We start from the raw sequence: 22,461 nt of genomic DNA on the forward strand, positions 1-22,461 counted from the left end.
ATCTACACTTGATATGACAACAACATTATATTGACAAATAGAGAATACATGGTTGGTGCCGAGATGGAGAAAGTTTATCTGTTGAGGCTTAGAAGAGGGAAATAGGTTGAGCTTTATTTGATTTATCCTGCTTCATTTTAAATTTTGGCGTTTAACAAAGACACGTGCTTAATTAACACAATACAATAATTATTCTGTTCGAGCCTTCTACAACTGTCAGCATTCCTGTCGACTAAATAATGATTGATTGTATCACGTTAATGAAAGTTCCACATTAAACTGTCCCTTTCAATATATCAACTAATTTAGACGGTCACTGTTTTACTAGGTCACTGTTTGCAACAGAAACAGGATCAATATTCACAAATGATTAATATGTTATCTCAATGTGGTTTATCGCTAGTATTAAATGGTAGTTATAAACGTCCTTAACAAAAATAGTAGTTATTATGACCGTGTTAAAGGACGTGTGCACGTATTGTACCAGTTTTAATTGTACTGCTATTTACAAAACCCACTACACGTAGTCGACACATCTGACTTAACAATATACGTTCCCCTACTCTAACAATTGTTAAATTTTCCAATATTTGATAACAATGCATCGCAGTAAATATACCCACTGTCCATTGTAAAAGGAGTATTAACAACGTGGTTCAAAAAATTAAAGTCAAATTTCAACAACAGTTTAAATAGTCACAAAACACGCCATTTTAAAGATATGCATACATCGATATGTGAATGGTGTGTTCATTTGTTGTAGAAATGATGGCACAGCAAATAATAAACAGGCACAGAAATATTAACACGGCATGCATGTACGCTGCCCACATTCACAATTAATGCATACTACTTTCGTCAAAACTTAAGAAATTATGCAGAAACTGTTTTTTTCTATATTAGGCAATAGTTGCATTTAGCATTACCCAACTGGCCCTTACATTAGCCTTAGGTTAACATGTGAGTTGTCTTATTTATAAGACGCGCAAAGAATTTAGAGATACTTTGTATATGGGCTAAATTCTTTGGAACGTCTAATCGGTGAAAAGTAAAAAATGTGTTGGAAACCAGAAAGTTTTAATTTTCATCGATTTGCGTAAAATTGCAAAATAGCATTACCAACTCATTCAGTTTTAGTTAAAAAGTCGATTTTTACCTCAAATATCGTCAAATTGAAGTTGGAAAGGCATAAATTCTTCAGTTAAACTTCTGCTTAAATGGCAAACTAATCACTGACTTGTAGCAATCTCATGAAACTGATTTGAATATGAACCAATCAGAAGAAGGCATTACGGTGTAACGTGTACGCGTAATTTAATTTAACATGAGCTTTTAACACCGACTTTTACCTAACTAGATCTAGTATGCTAATCTTTGTCGATTTAATAAGCATATGTTCAAAACAGATATTGTGCAGTTTCTATTCACTGTTCTAAGTTTCAGCAAGTTTTTATGCTTGTCTTTTTCGCACCTCTGCCTGTGTTGTTTTATTTACTTACATCCTACGTTACATAGAAGGACGGAAAATTATTTTTGTACAGTATAAAAATAAAAGATGTAATTTATTTCAGAACTTTTTAATTGTCAATTTAGAAAAAAAAATGCTAAATTAATCCAGAAAAGTATAACATCGGTTTACTATGTAACGCTCTGCACCACAACAGACGAACGCAAACTGTATTTTACGCTGTTTATTCTCCCACTTTAAACCAGATGCTTTACATCGAGGTCGTGTTATCGATTTATATCTACACAGCGAGCGAATCGAGAGATATTAAAAAATTGAATAGTGGTTGGATTTAAATTGATCAGGCGTGCAAAATTCAAAGTGTCATTACATAATTTCTACGGAACATTATCGAGAAATGAATTATCTACACAGGTATGTAAATATTATTGCAATCCGTTGATATTAAGTGTCTTATATCGGGGCTTGAATGTTGCGAACAAAATCCTTGCGCAGCCATATAGACAAAGAACGAAAAATTCCCACCATTAATTTGGTCTTTCCCCCTTTGTACGCTCCAAATACTACCCATATAAAAAGTAGCTTAATATTTAAGAGCGTCAAAAATTTGGACAAACATGTGAGAAACATTTCCACAAAGTTTCAGTTCAATACCTTTATCCAAACTCGAGGTATTGAGTGAATGCAGATTATGAGTAACAGTGACCTTGACCTGACGAGCTTCAAATTTATTCCGGAGTGCGGTCTCTATTCAAGCTTACTATAAATAGCTTTGTTCATGCCAACACGCTATTAAACAAAAACGATTAATTAGATAACATGATATATTTTTGTGGCAAAGTTGACATTTTTCAAGGACCATAATTCAAAGGTGCATAATGCGATAAGCCTGGCTATTAAACTTGGTAAAGGTAGTATCCCCATAAAGATTTTAACATATGTAGTTATGAAAATAGTTTAACGATTAAGCATAGACAGTGTAATAGGTTTATATTACCATATTTTTTACAATCCCAGAACCAAAATTATTGAGTCTTTCATGCAATCTGAATGGTTACCTATCTTGACCAATGTATTATGATCACCTAAATTTTCACCAAGATTCATGATGAAAAGTTAAAACGTTTTGGGATATTGAGCAGACAGTACTTTCCGGCATGATGCCCGCCGGCCGCGCGCCGGCCACCCACCGGCCGCCCGCAGCCGAGCGCATGTGTTCTCATAATATGCCACGTCTTTTAAACCAGCGTGTAAAAAAATAAACAATCTTAAATATTGCACTTTTATTTCGAAAAGAAGCAGAAATGTATAGCATTGTTTGTTTAAGTATACAAGTTACGAGGATCGAAAATTGTTTTGAAATCAATATGTAAAACCTATTCAGTAATTGTGTAACAGAAGTTACATTTTATTGGAAAACTACCTTTAAAGTGAATACATTATCTTCAGTATCATATTGCAACAGTTGAATGGGGCAAGCAAAACGTTTAAGTGAACTACATACAATAACCAGTTTATTTTAGGCAAAGTTGTCAGGATTATAAGTGAGAGCGGAAATAGTCTCGACAACATGTCAAAGTAGGTAATATCATAAGAATTAATAATTGTATTATTATTGTAAGAATGTGTTCAGTTTAAACCTATATTAACCATATGAACCATAACATTTTTCATGGTTAATAGTCTTGTCTAATTTCTTTTAACAAAGGTTCATACATTGCAGTGCAGTTTTTATATTTTGTCTCAAAGACGTATGAAAATAATTTAACACATGATAATATGTGCCGCCAAACATTCGTAACAATCTTATATTATATATAACTTATTTCCTTGAAGTTACGGAAGTTTTTAACGTTGTCATGTTCAGCTACTTTCTAGTGTCTTCACCGATTGATGTGCTATTAACCTTTGTTTTCAATCTCTTCTCACTATATATAAAATAAACCAATAAGCGTAGGCCCGATTATTGTAACGCTTTACTTAACTCATATAAAAATGCATTACTAACACGTGATTCCTTTTTACTTAAAACTATTAAATTAACTGCCGTTGCGTTCTAAACTTTTAGGTCAGCATATTCATTTAAATGCTCGTTTTATCTATGTGACATTACGATATATAGTTTATGCAGCCGTTAGTTTACAAAGTATCTACGCATTAATGACTCGCTCATAAACTACTCACATAACAGAGACATAGTTTGAACCATAGGCTTTCTTCACATTTCTATCAAAATGCATTCCATGGCTTTTTACTAAGTTATTTTAAAGATTTCAATCACATGTTTATACATTTGAAATATTTTTAAAGCCATTACATGTATATCGTGTTGATATATGAACTATAAACTGTTCTTATAAACTATGTTTCATTGTTTCGTGATGCTTGCATTCCATTAGATTCAATAAATAAAATGTTATCCAAAAACAACACGTTTACCAATGGACCAGCACACCGCTTTGTCAGATAAGTTCAAGGGCAAATAACTCAGGATTGTGTGGGTCAGTTGGAATAGAAAAAGTGCCTTTAACATCTGAAAGTTCGAGGAACGACATATCTTAATCTACAGTTTAATCGCTTGAGAAATGTTGAAGTAGTTCGTTTCTAAAATGTATTACTTTTTATTCTACTCATCACGGACTCTAGATGAGACGGATATGAAACGGGACCGTATCGGCAAATAGCTTGTCGATACTTTGTCACGTGACCAGTAGCTATCGATAAGCGTACATCGAAGCGCCGAGGTTATACATTTTGATGTACCACTCACGTCTATTTGTTGATTATACTTTCATTTCTCGGCCGATTTTTACAAAATATATATCATTAGAAAGCCTACGTTACGTAGTTTTTCTTCTGATTGGGGCAGCCCGGCGAGTCATAACTTTAACTTTTGCAAATATCACACCGTTTTAGAATCTAGATTTACGGTTGACATGTTCGTACTTTATACCGATTTGTAGCGTTTATATTTGGAGTTCAGTTTTTAAAATTACATCTTGCTTAGAAGAATACAATTCTGTGTACGATAGAAAAAAGTGGTTATAAAAATGGAATCAAGTAAGGAATGAATTTGTACGAAAGTAGCGCGCGGTCCTAACGCAGAGAACTGATGCTACGGTCTTGGTGATTATGCTTTTGTTTAGATACCGGACATTTAATTTCCTTTGTCATGATTATTATATTTTGTATGGAATATATTGAAATATTTTGTTCACGAAACAAATCAATAAAGCTAATTATTAATGAAGCTTAATAAATTAACGATTTCAGCTCTTGTTTACAACACAGACTGGGTGTTAATTTTATTACGAGACAGCGTATATAGCGGACCCTCTTGATATTTTTTCGGCCGGGATTTTCAAGAATCTTTAAATAATTTTAATTAATTGATTATTAAAGGTAAATAACCTTTCATATAATTATACATAATAACCTCGTTGAAAACAAAAAACAAACGATGAATGTTTTGACACCCATTTTATTTGAAGTATGCAAAGACGAAAAAAATCAAGAGGGTCCGCTATATACGCTGTCTCATCATAAAATTAACAACCTGTCTTCGTTATAAACAAGAGCTGTAATCGTTAATTTATTAAGCTTAAATAATAATAAGCTTAATTGATATGTTTCTAGAACAATAAAATTTCAATTACTTCCATAAAAAAATATAATAATTATGTCAAAGGAAATTAAATGACCGGTATCTAAACAAAAGCATAAGCGCAAAGACCGTAGCATCAGGTCGGTGCGTTAAGACCGCGCAATACTTTCTTCCGTCTTCATTCCTTATTTACTTTCATTTTTAAACCATTTTTTCCTATTGTATACAGAATTCTATTCTCATTAGCAAGATGTAATTTTTAAAACTGAACTCCAAATATAAACGCTACAAATCGGTATAAAGTACGAACATGTCAACCTAGTTTCTAAAACCCCAAACGTTCGGAGCGTTATGACCGCTCGCTACTTTCGTACAAATTCATTCCTTATTTACTTTCATTTTTAAACCCTTTTTTCCTATCGTATACAGAATTATATTTTCCTTAGAAAGATGTAGTTTTAAAAACTGAACTCCAAATATAAACGCTACAAATCTGTATAAAGTACGACCATGTTTACCGTAAATATAGATTCTAAAACGGTATGGTATTTGCAAAAGTTAAAATTATAACTTGCCGGGCTTCCCAAATAAGACTTCATATATATTTTTACATCTGAAAACTACGAAACGTAGGCTTTCTTATGATATATAATTTGTCAAAATCGGCCGAGAAATAAAAGTAAAATTAGAAAAAAGACGTAAGTGGGTACATCAACATGTATAACCACGGCGCTTCGATGAACGATAATCGATAGCTACTGGTCACGTGACAAAGTATCGACAAGGTAAAACGCGTGGGGGTAAAACATAAAATGTTTATTCTCGTGTTTAACTCGCTATAAATCCATAAATAACAACGGAAATATACTTAAAGTTTTTTGTTTTTTTTTTTAAGGAATTAATAAGCGACAATATAACGTATACACCAATAAAATCGGATGATTAGTTTTTGCATAAAATTGAATTTACTACAGTTAGGGTCAAATACTCGATTCAACTCCTGTCAATATGCGCTCCGTGTACTCATTTAAACATGGCTTAGTTCAAGGGCACATAACTCATTAATGTGTGCATCATTTAACATGGAAAAGACGTCTTGGTCTTGCACATCTACACGCCATGATGATTACATAATTTTAGTGTCCATCTAATAGCTAAAGAAATAAAGAAGCTTCACAAACTAACAGTAATGTATGCGAACAAACCGACCGACAAACGGATTGGGTGAGTGCATGCGCCCTCTCCCCACCCCGACATTTTCCTTCAAAAATAATGTGTATAATATAAATAATCTAACTATCCATTTTTTTCAGCATGGGGAAGAAAATTGCTTTAATTATTGTGAATCGAGATTTTGCTCAAAAAGATGACCTTAGAAACGGTGCAATCAAGGACTACAATAGAATGTGTGTGATGTTCGGGGAACTTGGGTTTTCGATAAAATCGAGACTCAATCGGACTGCTGCTCAGATTCGAGACGATGTTAAAAAAGGTGACACAAGTTTTAATGTTAAAGTAGTTTATATCCCAGATGCCTGTTATATTATTTATATTTTATATCATTGAATTTACCACAAAATCAAATGTGTTCGCATTTGTTGGATACTTGGATACTGATTTTATACGCTTTAAGAAGTAAAATGAAGTATGTATAGCATAGCCGTGTCACCAACAAGTTATTAGGTTGATATTTGTAAAAAATCATTAATGTTAACCATCTTTACTTTGTATAAATTTATGTTGTTAATTTCAATTATAGTTCAACCTTATATAAGGGCTAATACAGTTTTAGTAATTTTAGTTGCTTTAAAGGTTCTGTTACTGAAATGGAAATGTGTTAATTTTTAAACGCTAGTAGAACTACACCGATATGCGACAAAATTTAAAATGTTAACTCGTTGGTGTGACAAAAAATTTCCGTCTTCCCTTTGTCTAAGCATGTTCCATACCGTGCGACCGTTTCGTGTTCGTGATCAGTACACATGGCGAGGAAATGGATTTGCCTAAGGAGAGTGCTGACTCAGTCAACGTGTTCGAACAGACACTTCTAGGAACGGATGGTCAGTCTGTTCCCGTCAGTGAACTCATTACGTGTTTGGATAATGATGTTCTGAAAGGAACGCCAAAGCTTTGCTTTATACAGGTTAGTTTTTGGTTTGGTAAAATATTTAACACCAGTAACATTATTTACACATATAGATACATAAATACATACATATATACACATACATCAAATATTTATTAATTTATATAAAATGTGTAAAAATCTGATTAAACCTATATTTCAATATAAATTAAAATAAAAGTTAAGAAGAACATGTGTCGAAATATGCGAAATAAGCCAGATTTTTTATTCTGAAATCAAAATTGTCTGTACAGTCGAATTCGCCAGCATGTAAATCATACAAGTACGAGGTGAATCTAAATTTAGTTGCACAGGTGGTTAGCGTGTGGATATGATATTAATTAGTGAAAACATCATTTTGACTGATAAATAATCATATTATAACGAAAAATCAACTTTTCTTAAAATAAAATACTATCATTTATAGATATAACAAGGTATTCAACTCAAAATCACCCGAAAACGGGGTGCATCGCTTTGAATAGGCATAACTTCATCAATTATTCAGCGATTTTCACGAGCTTGGTCTTATTCAACGCAGAAATGAGTTTCCTTTCGTGAAATGTATGTCTTGCAATATTTTTACAAATGCTATGTCAACTTTAAAGAAATCACACGATACACAACTCGTGTGACCTACTTGACATCGATCAGACATGATCTAAGACAGAAATCTTCACGGAGTTAAGGGCATTGTCCCTGCAAAGTTCACGTACCTCGATACCATAATTCAATAAAACGTATGAAAAAATATTTTCTTACCGTGCTTTCCGTTGAATTATGCATCAAAGCTAACTGCCAAGCATCTTTTGAAATCTTTGTTTACATACATTTCAACTAACCTATATTTAAAACACACGAGTGATTTCCCGTGATTTCATTGGTCCAGTGCGAAGGTGTGTCTTTACACCTGGAAGATTTCATTCATGAATTCGGTCTGATCGCTGTTAAGTAGGTCACGCAAGTTGTGTATCGTGCTATTTGTTAACATTTGACCCAGCATTTATAGAAATATTTCAAGATATGTACATTTTCAAAAAGGAAAGCGTTGCACCCCGGGTGATTTTGAGTTGAATACCTTGTTATATATATATTTGATAGTGAAATTTTGTTTCAGAAAAGTTGATTTTTCGTTATAATATGATTAGTTATCATTTAAAATGATGTTTTCACTAATTTATATTATAGTCACACGCTAACCACCTGTGAACGGTTCATTTTAAATTCCTGCAACGATATCTATTTATATGACACACGAACACTTACTAAAAAGACGAATGCTTCGGTTATTGTAAAAGCGTATTTTGGCACGCTTTGCAGTTTTTTAGGACGTCCTCTGGACGCAGTAATTTTTTTGACAGATAGACTGTACACGCCACTTTAATTGAAAACAAATGCGCTTCGATAAATAAACCCGATAACCATTCTATATAAGTACCGAAAAGATCTTTAATACGCGAAAAGAACTCAATCAAAACTTGATGCAAACCGATGTAAAAATAATATTCGTAACTTGATTTTGTTATTAGTAATGGTAAGACCAGATTTTAAAATAAATACGTAACGGACTTGAAAACAAGTGTATAACCGGACATATATAACCGGACAGCCCAATCATATTATAAAACAGCCGAGTGATTTTAAGTCACACACAAAAGAGAAAATGATATCAAATATCAAGTTATAATGAGTATGTTTTATGGAAATTTGCTTGAATTCATGAAGTTTTAATGGAAGAGAAATTGATTTATCTACATTTTATTTAATTTACCGAATACTAAGAAAAAAATTGTATTGTTGTGACAGGCATGCAGGTCCAGCAACAAACTTCCAGATAAAGTGTATGACACAGGTGTTCCAGTGACGACTGCCTACACAAAAATGAAGCAAGAAAGCACAAATGACAACAAAGATGGCGGCAACACTTCCGTGCGTTTCCTTTCAATCCTCACAAAATTATCTCACAATATTGCTTTCTTTTATGTGTACTCTCTGTTTTAAGTTAGTTGAGTTGCAAGAAATCTAAATTAAATATCACAAAAATTATTATATTTCTTACAGCTATGTATAACCGAACTTGAAAGTATCGCTATGAATTGAGTACAGGCATATATTCTGAGGTTTGTAACGGATTAAAGGGGGGTGGGTGTTTTATGCGGCAAAATTGCGCCACGTATTCGTTATCAATATAAAAAATGCTTTTATCGGAAATAACCTTTCATTGCGTTCGATCGTCTGTCTTATATTTGGCCATGTTTGGTTTTAGTAAACAATAAATAAAACAACATGTAATAAGCAATTACAGACACGATCAGTAGCGAATTTATATCGCTTATCGACATAAGCAACGCTTTCGTCCGAGCAGTTTAGTTTGGTGTATAAATATGCCTTTGTTGTTAGTCTTTTGTCGTAATTGATCAGTAATATATATGTAATAATGAGTATAAATATTAAATATGGCAATTGCAGATCTCTTACCACCAGTTTAAGGTCACAACTTCTCTGCGTAATAAGCACAATCAATAGTTTTACTCCGTGAGGTTTTTCGTTTGTCTTTAATAATCAATGATAGTTTCCTATATGCATCGCAAAAAATGGATTTTCGCCGCATATTCGCTCTAAACAATCTGCGCGTTGCGCATCGCCGATTAAACGTATTTGATTTCACATGATATATACACAACTTTGCGATATGCGTGCTTATGTCGCCTTACAAAACTTACCATGAATATGTCTTCGTACTTTTTTAATAGAAAGACTCGTCTTCACTTCCATCGATCATAAACAAGTGGTATGACGATGACGTCCTGACTTTGCTGAAGTCAGAACTTGTTATTGAGAGTGAGGAAAATGATGCGGATGACGGAACAGAAGACGAGGAAATTCTACAGTTTTGGGGTTTGTAAAATGGTTTGAAATCGATTCTTTGTTTCTGTTATAAATTTAGGTAGATGCCCGATCGTGGTTGGAACCATCGTTAATATAGTGTTACAAAATGTCGGATATTTTATTGTTCAATTTCAATTAAAACATAGGAGCTCATCAACTGGTTCACTGTATTCAATAGTTTCCTCCTTGATCAAACGATTTGCCTGGTTAAAACACGCGTGTTTGCAAATTCAATGATTAGACTTTATTTAATCCTTTTATCACTTAACTGACTAGTCGTCACATGAAGGTGATTCTGTTGTATAGCAACATTGGAGCAATTAAACTTAAAAAGGACCATGAATAACTGCTTAACAATTACAATTTTTTTATAAGCATAGTGTGCCAAGATCCTTTAAACATCACGTATAAGACCTTTATTTAAAAAGCCCACCTTAGATAAAGAAAAATTACAAAACTATCGCCCGGTTTCGAATCTGCCATATGTTTCAACATTATTGGAGAAAGTTGTCAGCAAAAGAATTGATGAAAATTTGACAGAAAACAATTTAAATTCAGAAAATCAGTCTGCATACAGGAATTTTCACTCAACAGAAACAGCTTTATTAAAAGTTCAAAACGATGTCCTACAATCAGTAGATAAGAAAAAGGTCACTGTCTTTGTTATGCTGGATCTCTCTGCCGCTTTCGACACTATCGACCACATAACCCTTTTAAGCCGCCTCGAACAACAGTTCGGCTTTGCTGAACAACCACTACAGTGGGTAGCTTCCTACCTATCTGACCGCTTCCAAACGGTGAGCATTGACGGCAAGGTATCAGAACCAGTGCTGCTGACCTTCAGCGTACCCCAGGGATCTGTGTTAGGCCCAAAATTGTATAATATGTATACTAAACCTGTTGGGGAAATTTGAAAAAAAAACATGGACTCGGGCATCACTTCTACGCCGATTACTCGCAGCTCTACCTTTCCCTTGAACCCACCGATGGAGCAGCCCAAGACGAAACACTAAATCGAGTTGAAAAGTGCCTCAACGATATCATCTCGTGGATGAATACAAATATGCTCACACTTAACACCGACAAAACCGAGGTCATAGTATTTTCAAGTCAAAACAACGCCAAGTACGTGGATGGGTTAACTATTAAAGTAGGGGACTCGACAATTAAACCATCGCAATACGTACGAAATCTCGGTGCTTGGTTTGATTTAAGAATGAACATGGAACACCATATTAATGCTATAAGTAGATCATGTTTCGGTCAGATTAGGCAAAAAGGTCACATCAGGCAATATCTTACACCAAATGCCACAAAATCATTGGTCAATTTACTTGTCACGTCACGGCTACACTATTGCAATGCACTGCTGTATGGAACACAAACATCAGCTATCAAGAAACTATAAAATGTTCAAAACACTGAGGCGCGTGTTATCACAAGAACATCCCGCTATAGTCACATAACACCGATCCTAAAAGAAATACACTGGCTCCCAGTAGAAAAAAAGAATCCACTTCAAAATACTTACCAATGCGTTCAAAGCCTTAAAGGGATCTTTTCACGCTTTGGTAAATTGACAAAATTGAAAAAAGTTGTTTCAGATTCGTAAGTTTTCGTTTTAGTTATGATATTTGTGAGGAAACAGTAATACTGAACATTAACCATGCTCTAATATAGCCATTATATGCATCTTTTGACGATTTTAAAACCTAAAAATTATAAAGCGTTGCAACGCGAAACGATTGAATAATTTGGAGAGTTCTGTTTTTGTCGTTAAATTTTGTAAAACTACGAAGATTGCTTATATAAGGTATAAAATACGTCATTTCTGTATACTCGGCGGAATAGCTCAGTAGGCTAGAGCGTTTTTACTTCAGGACTCTGGCAGGACTCCAGGGGTCACTGGTTCGAAACCTGCTCCGGGCAATGTTCTTTTCCTTTTTTTATTTTTTTTCTTGATTTTTTAAGGAGCTTTAACGATCCAATGTTTACATTTATCAATATAAAGCATTTAATGAATAAGTTTAAAAAAATGCCAAAATCTGTGAAAAGGCCCCTTTAAATGGACAATCGCCTGTATATCTGAAAAACCTACTTGAAGTCTACGAACCAAGGCGAAACTTAAGATCAAAGAACGAAGCGACTTCATTAGTGATTCCAACGAAGATTAAATCCGTATCATACGGAGAGCGAAGTTTCATGTACGCTGCTCCCAAACTCTGGAACTCACTTCCATCAAACATTCGAGGTTCTTCAACAATTAATTCATTCAAAAAGGCACTAAAAACTCACCTCTTCCGCCAATCTTATGCAATAAAAGCAGTGGTTTTTTCAATTCATTATATAAAATCTCAATCATCATGAACTTGAATTAACCCTTTTAAAGGAAGCATGATTATTTTTTGTTTTTTACGTAGTACTTATTATTTAAGTTTTAGATTTTATTGTTTCATTAATTGTCTTATAGCTATACACATAGGGTAGTTTTAAAGCGTCTTGTTGATCTTTCTAATCTATGGTTACTGTGTATGTTTTTACGTAGTACTTATAGTATAATAGAGTAGTTTTATAGTATAATTGAGTAGTTTTGATCGATTTCTTTTGAAACAGTGTTGCAAAATGTATTCGTATCTGCGATACGTCAAATGTTCTTATGTAAAGCGCCTTTGAACGTGCACTCTTGCATGAAAAGGGCGCTATATAAATCCGGTATAATAATAATAATAATAAGTCGCTCAAAATTTCAGATAATGAAACAATCCTTGATTTAGATGACAAGCAACAGAAAAGGGGAGATGAGACAGATACAAAGGGTGATCCTGATAAAAATCCAGCTTCTCCTGTGCCAAAGAAACCCCTTCCGAAGCTTGATGTGGCGCCAGTTTATTGTCCCAGAGATTGCCTTATTATGTATCCAGTGCAACCGCGTACGTATACTGCATCGTGGCATATTGTATCGTGATCTACATCTCCAGTTGTAACTATGCACAAACTGAATAATTCTGTAAAAATAAAAGCATGTTGAAACAAAATGTTTTACAAGGCCCTCACTGCTTTTTTTTAAAGCTTCACAATCTCTGTCAAAAAAATCCCGTGGGTAAGCATATTTGGCGTTATTATTTTATTGTCAGTTTTAATGTTGTAGTGTTTACAATTATTTCCATAAGCTGATACATTATTGCAGTGTGTAGACTATATGCTTTTTATGTCCCTCACTATAGTAGTGGGGGACATATTGATTTTGCCCTGTCTGTCTGTTGGTCTGTTGGTCTGTTGGTCTGTTGGTCTGTTTGGCCCAACTTTAACATTTTGCAATAACTTTTGCTATATTGAAGATAGCAACTTCATATTTGGCATGCATGTCTATATGATGAAGCTGCACATTTTGAGTGGTGAAAGGTCAAGGTCAAGGTCATCCTTCAAGGTCAGAGGTCAAATATATGTGGCCAAAATCGCTCATGTTATGAATACTTTTGCAATATTGAAGATAGCAACTTGATATTTGGCATGCATGTGTATCTCATGCAGCTGCACATTTTGAGTGGTGAAAGGTCAAGGTCAAGGTTATCCTTCAAGGTCAGAGGTCAAATCTATGTGGCCCAAATCGCTTATTTTATGAATACTTTTGCAATTTTGAAGATAGCAACTTGATATTTGGCATGCATGTGTATCTCATGGAGCTGCACATTTTGAGTGGTAAAAGGTCAAGGTCAAGGTCATCCTTCACAAGGTCAAGGTCATCCTCCAAGGTCAAACGTCATATAGGGGGACATTGTGTTTCACAAACGCATCTTGTTCTTATTATTTCAATTTCAGATAAAATCGCTATGCGAAGCACAGAACATGGATCTTGGATGTTTAATTATTTGTTTACGGAAAGGAGCAAGCTCAAAAGTAGCAAGGGAAATATTTTGCCGTTTTTAACATCAGTGATGACAAAAATGTCAGAATACGACGCTAAAATTGACGACAAATGCGATTTGAAAATGTGTGGAACAATTTACCACAGACTCACAACTAAAGTTCTTCTAAAACCCCCCGGAGTATTTACTAGACAATTCAGAGCGTGGTTGGCCAGAGCAAAAATACTCTTCAGTATTGAAGGCATTTTGTAATGGCTTTAGTTATTAACTTCTTTGTTTTGGACTGCGTAGCATAATCTAAATTGCTGCTTGTCTTTTAAAATGAATTCATTGTTAAGTGCGGGTATTAAAGGGGCCGTCTAACAGATTTTGGCATGTATTAAAGCTTGTCATTAACTGCTTTAAATGCTTTATATTGATACACTAAAACATTTGAACTAAAAATCTCCAGTAAAAAATAAAAATACAATTTATAAAAAAAAGAAGAAAAAACGTTAACCTCCACAGGGCTCGAACCACTGACCCCTAGAATCATGGAAGCTTGGAGTAAAATGTCTCCCGACTTTACCACTCGACCATCCACGCTCACGTCAAATGCGGAGGTATTTTTTGCTATATAAGCAATCCTCGTAGTTTCCCAAAATATGGATTCGCGTCGAACGACGCTTTAATCTGTTGGACAGTCCCTTTAAGCTGTCTTTATTTACGTCAACATTACAAACAAAAAGGGAACACAACAGGTTGAACATTTTGTAAATAGTGGGGCATAAAAAGGGAAGTGGGACCCGCCTTACCATTCCGCTTTTGCTAAATCTATATTTACTATTTATCGGCTTGTAATTGTGTTCAATTAAACGAATACGTTTAGATTTTGGTCGAGTTTTATATATGGTGGAATATCAGAATATTGCTTATTGGTACAACAATCTGTTAATACAATTAGATGCTGACTTTAGACTTTAGACGTTAGACAGCAAACATGTAAGCTATTAACGTGGCAATATCAATATACTATGCAGCATTCACTTATGTAATAACTGCACTATAAGTAGCATTCCTCGCATGACATGTGACAAGTTTTAGCTTCATATGGCTTGTAAGTAAATGGATGAAAACGGATATAATAATACAATTACAGAATAAATGAGCTTAAATGAATTGATTTATATAAACAATCTTGTAAAACGCATGCGCATATAAACACATATTGACAATCTATTAAATTATTTTCCATTATAGTAGACGAAGCACGATAGAACTTAGGTCCTTTGTTTCGTCAATATATTAAAGTTCTGGTAATCATTATTTAAACAATTAATCTGTATGAAGTCACTTACAAGGAGTTCGATATTAATCAAATTATAAAATAAGTGTTGTATAAATATTATCAAAGGTATACAAGAATATTTTGGTTGTAATGATTTGTGGTTGTACAAAGTAGTTGGAACGGTGGATATTTTTCTAGACATTTAAAGATTTGTTTATACGAAGACGGAATTCCGAATTAAGTAAAGATCTTGTATAAAACATAGGTTTGTCCTGGTATCAGATTTTTAATTTCACCAAATTTAAATGTTACAGGTGTTTACAAAAACAGATTAATTCTCTCCTAATTAATATTTTGATGATTTCTATGTAGAGTTGAAACACTGGTATATTTATACTGACTTTTATAGGGCATTTTTTTTTTAATCTTATTATCATACGGGGTTACACAGTTTGTTAAAATTAAGTCCTTAGGTTCGAACGTGCCCTTTCCTCGGGGTTTTATATTGACTTACTAAATTGACGAATATAAAAAAATACCATTTTTAAACATTCCTGCATTTACAACGACTCAATTTGATAAAGAAATATCATTAAACATTTACGACGTTGGTGTTTATTGTTTTTGTTTTTTTGTTATTGTTAAAAACAATCGCCACTGAAATAATAACGATCAAGGGGATAATTCTTCTGAACAATCCTTTATTATTTTCACATACATTTAAATGAGGTCGAGTTTAAAATAGTTTGCAATCGTATCGCCGACCCAATTCCAGGTATGTAAACGCCAAGCGGTGGCTTGTATTTTTAAAACAATCTTGCAGATGAAGAACATGTGTATTTATCAATCGCATAATCCAACATAGATCTTGAGATCTCCTTATTTCAATTAAAAATTGGTTCAGCCCTCGAAAAGTAACCATGTTTGCCGGTGGTGACCTATATACATGTTATATCATAATAACGTATTTATATATGCCTTGTCTTAAATATTGACTGCTTTGAATTAAAATATTTTCTAAAACGAACTAAACACATGTGCCTACTGGCGAAAGATTATTGAACTTTGAATTGTTTGTTGATAACATTTAATGAAAATGTTTGCCAGTGGTGACCTATCAGCATGTTATATCATTATAACGTATTTATATATGCCTTGTCTTAAATATTGACTGCTTTGAATTAAAATCTTTTCTTAAACGAACCAAACACATGTGCCTACTGGCGAAAGATTAATTGTACTTTTAATTGTTTGTTGATAACATTAAATGAAAACCGGGGATATAAAGTTATGCAAAAAACGAGTAACTTGATAAGTTTTACCCTGCAATTGCATTAAAATCAGCCACATATGCACGATGTCGTTAGATTGTACATTTTACGACGGACTAACGCATGCACGAACATAATGACAAGGGAAGGTTAACCTATATCACCATGAGAATCTGCACTGTAAGGCTCTCAAGAGCACCGCTTGCGGGAGCTGGACGATCGATAATAATCGGGAATACGCCGTTCAAAACAATAATGACTAACAATAGGAGTTTGCAACTTTAGCACGAGGTCTCATATAAAATAAGGTAAAAGTGGCCGGTTGAACTCGAGAGGGAGAGAGATAGGTTGGGAGAGGTGGAAAGAGGGAGGGAGAGAGATGGAGAAATAAAGGTGTTTTGAGAGGGAGCGGCAGAGGGGGAGAGGAAGGGATGGGGAGAGAGGTGGGAGAGGGAGAGGGAGGGAGGATGAAAGGAGAGAGAGAGATTGTTACAGATACTTCGACATGAAAAGACTTTGAGACTTTCAAAAGAGTGTGAATTATAACTTTATGCACACAGTTTGGCTGTAAAGGCAATATAATATCTCGTAAGAAACAATTACTTGAATGTGAAATAAGTTCACATACATTTTCTTTGCAGAATCTCTTCCAAATGCCCTTCACTTTATGATACGCATACAATAACATAAAAGACGTATTCCTATAAAAAGTCTACCTAATGCCTTATAGTTTATCCGGTTAATGTATCGTTGTGATAGTATTATCATCATGTATCAAATCAACACATGTATTATTGACATAAAGAAAAAGTTATTTGAAGGTTGTTTATGAACGGGCAAAACAACATTCAAATACATGTAGCTTTATATTAATGCCAATTCCAAACCGAGAGTATTCTTACATTAAAATATCAAATCAAGTGGGCACATTTCTATAATCAGTGACAATTCAGTAGCAATCGATATCTCTCTATGTACCTAACCAAGCAGGGGCATTGAAAGTCTTATTTTATTATTTCTTCCAAAGATTGACATATCTTGTTGTGTACGGCCTTAAACTATCCTTCGTGTACTATTTAGGAATAAGATGATAGAGACCTGACCTTCACGGATATTTTTTAATCGTTACTTGTTATAAGAGATAACTAACACGCGCATGATAAATACGATACGGGCGCGATCTTTATACCAGTATTCCGAATTAATATTATAGGGATAATACACATTTTCGAGGGCATGATCATCTGCGGGCGTTCGTAAATTCCGATACTGACGGAGTGCGCAGCACGAGGGCAGGAACGGTTTTTGAGAGCGCCCGCAGGTAAACCCGTCCGAGAAAATGTTGTTTTTTTTGCTATTATTGCAAAAACAAATCACACATACAAAAATTAAATAAAATAACATTGAAAAAAATATCTCTTGTTCATTCGACATCGACAAAATAATTCGATTATTTCATATGACGTCATACAATTCAAGGTTGTGTTTTACATATGCCTCACTCGGTCATCATCAGAAATGACAAGGCTTAACCTTCGGATAGGCAGTTTTCGATTTTAAATGTGTTTAAACAGTGGATTAATGCAAAGTTGAAATGCAGCCGCGCAAAGTAAGAAATGATAAATTATTTTTGGGACTTTACTGGTCGTGACGGATAAATATATCGCCAGAATAAGTCAATGTTTTCATAGATGTTTCTTTCGTACAGGTCTTTCTTATTTCGTTCCAACTAAATTTTCTAAAAGTTATTACTGCCAACATACTGCCACTGAAGTATTTCAAACATACAGCAGGAACGTTGAAGGTACATAAACACTTACATTAACAGCGTAGTCTTTTCAAAGTGTAACCTGAACTTCATAGACGTTGCCAATAAATAAAGCTGTTGTCAAGAGACTGCAAATTGTATACGTTGAAAAGTGGATTGAAATATCCATTGCCTTTATCCCTGCATGCATGAAGAAAATTGGTGCTTGTTCAGTTCCCCATTTATGCTTGGAAAGTCGTCGAAGGCTGGAGTTATTAACAACGTTAATAATAACTTCGTTAAATCCAATGAAAAATGGGAAGTAACTGCGCGTGGACCAGTATATGGATATGAAAAACACATAACAGGGCTTAAACGGCACGTGAATCGCCTTGTAAATACACGATATCTCCCGTTCAAGCCCTCCTTTTGCCAAGTTTCTGCAGCCCGCCAGAGGGCATTATAGATTGAGTTTATGCAAAAATAAGGAAACAGATATGGAGGGGATATAAATTGTCCACCATTAAGACGATATTCGATTCCCACCATGAAAATCGCGAAGTATAAGAATTCCGATACAAAAACGGTTTACAACTTTACTTGAATTAAATGATTTTTATGGAAAGTATTACATTACTTAAAATACTAATGTTTAACAGATTGACTGCAAAAAGTGCGAGCAGCTACCTTTTCTATTGATTGGTAAAAACATGCGATGTTATTATGGTTTCGTTTGTTATTATGCCGCACTGATATTACATTGAACGTAACGCAGTAAGACCACCAAAGAAAACTTCAAGTTGCGTTTCCTATTAAACGGGACGACAATGTTGAAGTTGATTTAAGGAAAATGTCAAACCGGTAAAAAGGGCTTAGTTTAAAATATTCTGCACGTCTTTTGCACAAAAATAATTCATGGACATAGTTCAAATTCATCAAAGCGTCGCAGAAATTTATGGTGCACTGAAGACTTTGATACATAAATATCATGACTTACTACGTACGCCGATAGTTTTTGTTTTCAGAACGATCGCTGAGCGTTATGTACTAAATGCATGAATCTGCGAGATAGGCACATGCCACGCTTGTGGAAATGGAGCATATGTCAATGCTTAATCAGCAATTATGTTATCAGCATTTCGAAATTCATTTGAAATTATTTGTTAAAGAGGGTTTTGATTATTTTTACCCGGGAGGGGGTAACTTCCCAAATTTTAGGGTAGGGGTGTCCCGCTGGATCCATTTAAATACTAGAATTTTATAAAGTGGACACATTTCATACTATAATTTTAATCTCTTTCATACCAATACAGTACACTTATTGAATGTGTTATTATATCTTTCCCGCTACTGAAATTTCCTTTTTGATAGCAATTTACATTCAAGAATGATATTTATCATACCCATTTTGTTACTGATACGTTCAAATCTATATGCATTTATATAGAAGCAAAGTTCTGATTTCAATACCAATATCTATACTTAGATGCTCGAAACCATACCCATTTCTATAGTTTTAGTCGAAAAACACACCCTATAAAATCGGCACACCCCTATATACCCGTATATACCCGTATATAGGAAGTTACCACCCCCCGGGATTTTTACAGTCAGAATTATTCAGTTAATGTTTGTGGAGACAAAAGGTTTTAGTGTAGTCGAAAGGAGATGTATAACATGGTGTCAATCTGATATTTAAACACGGTTTAGGCCCCTACTAGTATCTTTTAAAGCATGAGCTGAATGTAATTGGGGTGTGAGTGCTTCTAAAATAATGAGGTCCTTCGTCTTTGACCTTTTTACATGAGAAACCGAAGGCTGATCACGCCTTTCTATAACTTACTAGACTCACATACATAAGGACGCATTTTGATGTGTAGTTCTATAGATAGCGAACTTTCGGTGGTTCTTATTGAGCAGTGGATTAAAGTAAATCTCGATGCCGTATTGTGCTCATTGTTTACACACCGGTCTACACACCGGTCTTACTGACCTGTGAACTAACGCGATAGGAATTGTGGGTAGCACTTCTTTAACGAGTCAAAAGAGAAAGCGAAAGTGAGTCAGGTAATCGTGCTTCTGATAATCGCTATCAGTTTAAAAAAAGATTCAAACTCACATTTATAATTAAATAACATTTCTTAAAGCAAAATTCCGTTTTAAACACACAATACAAAACGATTTTTTCTATCATTATTAACATTTTCATTCCTACGCAGACCTACTTTGGCTGATGCATAATTCCCAAAACAAGGGGAATGTGATGCGTTTTAGTATAGAGGTGACAATAACGTAGTGACGTCACCATCTATGTATAGAATGGCATTGTGCTATGCGGACCGGAGTACCCGGAGGAAACCCCACCACTCTGCTATGGCGACCAACATTTAAAACTCGCATGCGTCGAGAGTAGCATTTGGCTTTATTTCACAGTAACATATCTGACGATAACATTGTTTACATGTAATTTTAGTTACCATAACCTGCTAACACCGTATTTCTCCTCACTTTTATTTAAGGAATTACAAGAAAATCGACATTTCAAGATAAGTTACTTCTGTTGTTAGAAGTCACGTGTCTGTAACTGCAATAGATATAATACATCGTCTCTATATTACATACATAGTGGAAAAATTGGTGCAGACAGATTGGTCATACAATGTTCTTGGGCTACATTTTGCTTTCTCTGGTAGCGCTTGCTTCCACAAACAGTGAGTTTGTGTTTTATTTTATCACCATAAAACTATTCCAACCGCTTTAATACAAATCTGAAATGTTGAAAGACGTCAATATAGTACGGCAAAGATGAGTACTTATTGATTTTTTCTCGCAAAAGTAGCGGGAAAGCTGTACATTGGGAATAATAGAGTCATAGGTTTGACAAATACTTGACACATACTAACGGAACATGGACTTAAATTGATGGCGTTTGGTGGGGGCGTTGTCATTCAAATGCTTATACTATGGATTTTTCAAATAAGGTCATAGCATAAACGATCATCCTCAAAACTTGGTAAATATAAGTGTTAAGGAAGTGTTCAAGTCGGAGATAGATCTGCCTAGCCTTAGCGAAGTCAACTGGTAAACAATAGCTCAATTCAGTACTAAACCTAATGGTGCGCTGTCGATTCTTTCAGTAGTTCCGCGATCAAACCAGTGCGGTCACCAGTCGTATTTCATGGCTGAAAACGGACTAATCCGAAGTAATTCCGGTTACTACCTCGGTATTGATTACGGCACAAATTTGGACTGTGTGTGGACGATAGAGGCCCCAGAAGAACAAATGGTGGCATTGATGGCAAACACGTATTACGTTGAACTCAATAGTGGGGGGTAGAGTACTTATTTTCGTAAGTTTTTCAACAGTTGTTTACATATTATACTCAAGTGACCGTTTTGTTTTGTGGAAAGTTTTATTAGCAATTACATGGACGTTGAATGATAAATGCACTTTTTGTTTGAACGATATTGGTTTTCACATATCATGGAAAATAGCAAGACCATTAAAACATAACACGTGAAAGAAGCAATCTGAGGTCATTTCAACAGTGCATGAGACTTTCCTAAAAGCGATACTTACAGTCACAGTCTTGGAGAATTTTGTTGTGAGTCATACGCTCCCATCTTTTCGACCCAGCGATTCCTCACCCTCATCTTTGTAACAGAAAGCAGCAGCGATTACAGGGGTTTCGAGCTTTTCTACAACTTAAATGATCACGTGATTCGTATGGGTCGGCTCTTCCTATTCGGATGTCTAAAGCATAAATACTTATAACATAATGTCGCTGTCTTCAATAAACGCATTCTTCTTATTAACAAATGTCTAACATGTGTGTGTAATGTTTTAGTAGTTTCTAGGGCAAATACAAATGTTATTAAATACGATTATTTGCATATGCGTTTTAGTGTGAGATCAGGACTAAGAAATACTAACATGTATGCTTGCTTTTAGAAACACGCGTTTTAGTTAAATATGTACCAATGTATAAAATTACTGAATATGAAATAGCGGTTTATTTTGAAATTCTAGGAAAGTGCCTTCAACATCAGTTCTTATGTCAAACTTGCTCTGCGTTCCGGACCGTAACCAGTGCGACGGACAAGATGACTGTGGTGATGGTAGCGACGAAAAAAACTGTGAATACGGGGCGTAGATAATGGGGAGGCAGGGGACGCGTCCGCCTCCCAAATATTTCGGCTAGTCGTCGTTATATAAGTAAAACG

General features: G+C 34.7%; 1 protein-coding gene across 4 annotated transcripts; it reads left to right on the forward strand.

Moving 5' to 3' along the window:
• Window positions 1-1,731: 1,731 nt before the first annotated feature.
• LOC127879940 (uncharacterized) lies at window positions 1,732-14,819 on the forward strand. Of its 4 annotated transcripts, none has more exons than XM_052427063.1 (7): window positions 1,732-1,882; window positions 6,386-6,564; window positions 7,010-7,215; window positions 9,004-9,126; window positions 9,951-10,095; window positions 12,861-13,016; window positions 13,906-14,819. In XM_052427063.1, exons 1-7 carry the CDS (start codon window positions 1,866-1,868, stop codon window positions 14,202-14,204), a joined length of 1,125 nt encoding a protein of 374 aa, XP_052283023.1. In that variant the 5' UTR covers window positions 1,732-1,865; the 3' UTR covers window positions 14,205-14,819. The 4 variants fall into 4 exon arrangements, with proteins under 4 accessions (XP_052283023.1, XP_052283020.1, XP_052283021.1 ...); XM_052427060.1 differs by having other exon boundaries at window positions 1,733-1,882; window positions 12,837-13,016; XM_052427061.1 differs by lacking the exon at window positions 1,732-1,882 and adding an exon at window positions 2,888-3,046 and having other exon boundaries at window positions 12,837-13,016.
• The last annotated feature ends 7,642 nt before the right edge of the window (window positions 14,820-22,461 follow it).

This window comes from Dreissena polymorpha, chromosome 4 (genome assembly GCF_020536995.1).
Source record: "Dreissena polymorpha isolate Duluth1 chromosome 4, UMN_Dpol_1.0, whole genome shotgun sequence".
Lineage (NCBI taxonomy): Eukaryota > Metazoa > Mollusca > Bivalvia > Myida > Dreissenidae > Dreissena > Dreissena polymorpha.

What these genes read in the sequence shown, in the direction of transcription:
- LOC127879940 (XM_052427060.1), top strand. An exon ending in TCGAGACGATGTTAAAAAAG is followed by an intron (nt 6,565 to 7,009) that starts GTGACACAAGTT and finishes CCTTTGTCTAAG; the next exon opens with CATGTTCCATACCGTGCGAC. An exon ending in CAAAGCTTTGCTTTATACAG is followed by an intron (nt 7,216 to 9,003) that starts GTTAGTTTTTGG and finishes TTGTTGTGACAG; the next exon opens with GCATGCAGGTCCAGCAACAA.